Raw genomic sequence first — 6,000 nt, forward strand, 5'->3', positions numbered from 1 at the left:
CTCTATTACTCCACTCTAGAACAGCACGCATAAAAAATGAACACCTATGCATGAACCATGCACCTTCTGCAGAGACCCATACATGCACTAAATGGCCATGAGGAGATACTGTTAATAGTCCCTTGGTTCATCTTGTCAATTGCTCAACAGTTTTACATCTATTTGTCTGTACACATCTCTGCAGGCATCGTTCAGCACTGTCATCTATAGTGCATGATGCACCACAGTTGCACCACAGATTTATAACCACTTAGCATCAGTTTTGGATATTGCAATTTTGCCATGCATGGTATGCTTTAACCATGGTGGCACGTGAACAGTTTACAAACATAGCCATTTCGGAAATGCTTCCACTCTTTTAAAATTTTAGAAAGCATTTTTGACTGGAGCACAGTGATTGGTATAAAATGTTAAAAATCAGTAGAAAACAGTCTCGATCACATTTTCAGACTTTTTATTTCTTGACAACCCCTTTTAGCCCTTTCCTCGGACCATCAGGCTCAAATCCCTGTAATACAGTAATGATACATATTCAGTATAGGGGGATGAAAATATGGCTAACGACGTCTAAAATATAAGCTACTAAGTATGATGTTATGCCCAGTACGTGTGGCGGCAGACAGAATGAGATACTTTGAAGTACAGTTGTTACTACTGAATAAGGCCTGAAAGCAAATGATCGGGCCCTTTTAGACATTAGATAAATCACACCATTTCTGCACTGACAAAGATTGCGCTGTTCCTGCATACCCCGACACACATTATACTCTACACTGCTAATGCTGCCACCTGCTGTCTGTAAGTGGCTATAGCACTTTGATGTCGAACGTAGGTAATGGTTACATTAGTGTGACTGGGTCATGTACACTGATCCAGCCACAACATTATGACCACCTACCTAACAGCTGGTACGTCAACATTTGGCACGGATAGAGTGGCAACGTTTGACGGTACTGAAGCAATAAAGCCTTGGCAAGTCGCTGGAGGGAGCTGGCACCACATCCGCCCACATGTCACCTAATTCCCATAAACTCCAAGGATGGGGGTGACAAGCTCTGACTCCACATTCAATCACATCCCAGAAGTGTTCGATCGGTTTCAGATATGGTGAATTGAGGGCCAGCACATCAATTGGAACTAGGCACTGTATTGAACCACTCCATCACATTCCTGGCCTTGTGACATGGCGCATTATCTTGTTGAAATATGCCACTGTTGTCAGGAAACATGATCGTCATGAAGCGGTGTAAGATCCTGCTTGGCAATCATGGTGCCTTGCACAAGCTCCACTGGATCAATGAAAGCCCACGTGAATGTTCTCCTAAGCATACTGGAGCTGCCACCAGATTGTCTCCGTCCCACAGTACAGGTGTCAAGGAAATGTTCCCCTGGAAGGTGACGGATTCGTGCCCTCCCATCAGCATTGGGGTTCATCGGACCGTGCAGAGCATTACCACTGTGTCATTGTCCAGTGCTGATGATCACATGCCCATTTCAGTAGTAGTCGCTAAACTCGTGGTTAATATTTCAACACGAAAAGTAGTATACTTCGCATATTTTCATACGCTTATGTCATATGGTATTATTTTTTGGGCAAATTCTTCTGATTCAAAAAGGGTATTTTTGGCTCAAAAACGGGCTGTTCGAGCTATGTATGGTGTAAGTTCGAAAACCTCTTGTCGACCCCTATTCAATAGTCTGGGAATTTGACATTGCCCTCACAGTATGTATTTTCTTTAATGTCGTTTGTTGTTAGCATTATTAGCTTATTCCCAAGAGTTAGCAGCTTTCACTCAGTTAATACTAGGCAGAAATCAAATCTTCATGTGGACTCTTGTGCAGAAAGGAGTGCAGTATTTTGCTGCATCCACTTTCAATAAGCTACCACAAGAACTCAAAAATCTTAGCAGTAGCCCAAACACTTTTAAGTCTAAACTGAAGAGTTTCCTCATGGCTCACTCCTTCTATTCTGTCGAGGAGCTCCTGGAAGAGCTAAAAAATTAAGCAAATTCCAGTGTTACATTCTTGATTTTCTTTATTTAAACTAACGACTTGTCGCCTGAATATGTTTCTTATATTTCATTTTATCTGTTTCTACAATCGTGTTATAATTTCATGTATTGACTCGTTCCATGACCATGGAGACTTCTCCTAAATGTGGTCCCACGGAACAATAAATAAATAAAAAAAAAAAAAACATTGGCACATGCATGGGTCATTGGCTGAGGATGCCCATCGTTAGAAGTATTTGGTGCATTATTTGTTCAGACTCACTTGTACTGTGCCCAGCATTAATGTCTGATGTTATTTCCACCACATTTCACTGCCTGTTCTGTTTTACCAGTCTGCAACATCCGATATTCGTACTGAAGGGTGGCTGCCCAACCCCACGATGTCTCGAAGTGGTTTCAGTTTTTCGACATCTATAATGAAGGGTGGCCACCCAGCCCCATGATGTTTGGAAGTGGTTTCACCTTGGTTCCGCCATGTGTTGAAAACCCTCACGATAGCACTCGCCGAACACTCGACAAGTAGTGCAGTTTCCAAAATGCTCAAGCTGAGCCTCCAGGGCATCCCCATTCTACACACGGACAACACATTCACTGATACTGCATGCACCATGCGTGTGTCTGACTAGCAGTCACTCCTTGTCAGATAATGCTGCTATCGTCTGGATGGGTTTATATCAGTAGTAGGTTGATGGTCATAATGTTGTGGCTGATCAGTGTATATACACTAGTCCTTTCCCCCACCTTCGCTCATGTATACATATTCAGCACATTTCTTCCTCTCCACTCTCTGTGTCCATCCCATTCTATGTAAACACAAACCCTCTCTCACTTCCTTTCTGTCTGTCTCTCTCTGTCTCTATCTCATACACACACACACACACACACACACACACACACACACACACACACACACATACAAGCACAGTGCTTCATTTGTGACAGTGCGATTCAGTACCCAATACCGGTACCTCTGACAAAAGAAAGCTTTAAAATAACGTTTTGGGATGTCTAAATTAAAAAAAAAAAGAAAAATCACCCCCTAGAGTGCCACAGTACCAGAACGTATTTTTGTTTTTGTTTTTGCAAATAAAGCAGTATGTAAGTTGCATTTTTGTTCTTGCACCAACAGAAGACCACTGCGCTCCAAGCCAGGCATCGTGGTGCAGCCTGATGTGCTTGTGGTCGCCACCGCCAGACACACTCACTACAGGCAGGAAGCACAGGAACTTGGTGACGCAGCAACAGCTGTATAGCAGCAGAACGCACAGCAGCTGGAGACCATCGCCTCTGGGAAGATGCTGTCACATTCTCCATGTCACACACTAATGATTGAAATCAAACCTCAATAAAGAGGTCATTGTATCCATCACTTTACCTTCTTCAGCTGCACAACATTCTCCCTCAGCAGCGAATCCTAGCCCCCACTAAGCTATCAGAGCCGTCATGTTATAACTTATGTTAGGGGGACTGCTGGGGATGGACATAAAGAAGAAGATGAACAGCCAGACGACAGCAGCCATAAGCTCGGATCTTCTGCAGCACGGACATCCTATGAAACAACACAATTTTTGTTAGAGCCTGTATGGTTGTTTTCCTATCCTCTCTCAGTAGGCAACATGGTGGAACAAATTTCGGCTCAGGGCGCTTATTTAGCAGTTAATAAACCAAGTAGCTCAGCTACTAAGTGAATCAGGGCAACTAAAGGAGGAAAGGAGGGAACAGACACTTCCTAGTGCACTTGTCCTGGGCACCAGCACTGCTGAATTGATAACGCCATTTTCAGGAAAATCTGGAGAGCATATTTTGGCGTTTGTCGATAGTTTGGACACAGCTGCTATGTTAGGAAATTGGAGTAATGAGCAATTGTTGAGTACAGCCAAGTTAAAACTACTGGGGGCACATGGACACATGTGATGTACCACAAGAATTTAAGCAAAACGCTGTTGTTTGATTTCTGGAGAGAAGTGTTAGTAGGCAGATGTAGAAGGAAGGATACATCGAGACACTACCGTGAGCAACTTAACAGCTTGTTTCAAAAGCATGGGGAATTAGTAGAGTGTTTTGTAGATCGTATTAAGAAAATGAATGTCAATACATAAGAGCTCATGGAGGACGATAATGCTAATGAAGCCTACTTGTAAGAAGCTGAGCAAAGAGAACTTGACGCCTTATTACTGGGTTCACACCCAAAAATGTCTCGTAGAGTCGCGATGGAATTTCCAAAGACTCTAAACAAAGCAGCAGAAACAGTGTTGGTGCTAGCCAAAACTGATGTGGTCACCGAACCTTTGAAAAATAAGGTCCTATTTAACACAGATCTTAAATGTTTTACATGTGGGTATATTAGGCTTGATTGCAGAGAATGGCAGTGCCAGATATGTACATGGCTTGGACATTCTGAACAGAATTGCATGGACAGAAACTCGGAGAGGCATGGAACATGACTAAAGGCCAGACCTCGCTCCTCTCAGTTAAACAAGGCAGCCAGTAAAAGTCAGCGCAAGTGCAAAATCAGTGGCAGACCCTTTTCTGACCAGTTACATGAAAGGGGACTTTGTAAATTTTTGTAAGACACCGGATTGCAGGTATCTGTGGCAAGTAAGGCTATACCTGATAAAGTGAAAGTGAATCCGCCATGTTGGTCACTAAGCAGCATAAGCTGGGGTCTTGTAGATTCAACTGGTTCAACTTTATTTGGTTTCTGAGTTGGGGAAGATAACTTCTGCGTTGGTGTAGACGTTTTTCCTGTGTTCGGCAGTGGCTATGTGGTCATTCTCGGTTTAGACTGCCTGGTTGCACATCACACCAAAGTTGACATTGAATGGCATATTGTAGAAATGGATGGAGTACCGTTTCATCTTTACTCTATGACCAGAATGCCATTACTGTCGCAAGATTCACCCCTAGGTCAGTGGCGACCACGTGATTGGTTTGAAGAACATTCTGGACAATTGGAGTAGGTGATTTGGCCAATTCGAGTGGATGATTTGGCCATCCAGATCATATGATATGAATGCCATCAAATATTTATGGGACATAATCGAGAGGTCAGTTTGTGCACAAAATTCTGCACTGGCAACACTTTCGCAGTTATGGACGGCTACAGAGGCAGCACGGCTCAGCATTTCTGCAGGGGATTTCCAACGACTTGTTGTGGCCATGCCACACCGAGTTGCTGCACTACAGGGGGCAAAAGAAGGTCCAACACGTTATTAGGAGGCATCCCATGACTTCTGTCACCTGTGTAGACCTCAGTTGCCACTATAATTTTCACAGTAACTGGAATCATATACTACCAACTTATGTGGAAAGTAAACCCAATCCCATCCCTGCCGACTTCCATCTATGAGTTCAAACTTGTCGCAATGGCATCAACCAGAAGCAATGATATGAGGGACAAAGTGTACCTTGAACATAGACCTCTGCACAGAAATAAGTGCTACTGAATTCGAGCAAATAATGTACAGTGTGATACAATCAGTGGGGAAATAAATCCGAAGTGTAAATATTTGTAAATAACTAGTGTTTTTATTGCAGTAAAATTTGAGGCCGAATTTTCTTCGTGGCAGGGAGGAATATAAAGGGATAAAGTTACAAGCGAGTCTTGGAAACAGCAAAAATTGCATCATGACGAAACCAGGGCACCGCTATTTCATTTGTAGTTGGCAAAGGGACTGCACGGTCAGCAACTTCGCAACAGTACAGTGACGACAGACGACACGTGCCACTTGACGTAACCTACACAATTACTGAATCTCAGTTATGACAGCCGGAAAGTCATTGACACGTTACAGACAGTTCAGTGTGGCACACTAGCCGTGGTGAACAGCACGGAGAATCAGTATTTAAGGACGCTCAAAGCAGCCTGTCGTCTTCGAACAGGTGGCTAGTGCTATGACGTTGAGGCTATGCTATTCTGTCTCAGTGACGCAGATACTTCTGCCACAGCTGGGACATTAACCGCTGCTGATGCCTAAGCCTCTGGGCA

At 43.5% G+C, this 6,000-nt stretch overlaps 1 protein-coding gene across 1 annotated transcript in view; it reads right to left on the reverse strand.

Moving 5' to 3' along the window:
• Positions 1-3,326, reverse strand: part of LOC126470845 (katanin p60 ATPase-containing subunit A-like 1) — a 79,622-nt gene extending 76,296 nt beyond the window's left edge. The window contains exon 1 of the mRNA XM_050098861.1: positions 3,218-3,326. Coding sequence (XP_049954818.1) covers positions 3,218-3,326 — 109 coding nt within the window. The remainder of the gene's footprint in view (positions 1-3,217) is intronic.
• Positions 3,327-6,000: the final 2,674 nt, after the last annotated feature.

Source organism: Schistocerca serialis, chromosome 3 (genome assembly GCF_023864345.2).
Source record: "Schistocerca serialis cubense isolate TAMUIC-IGC-003099 chromosome 3, iqSchSeri2.2, whole genome shotgun sequence".
NCBI classification, from domain to species: Eukaryota; Metazoa; Arthropoda; class Insecta; order Orthoptera; family Acrididae; genus Schistocerca; species Schistocerca serialis.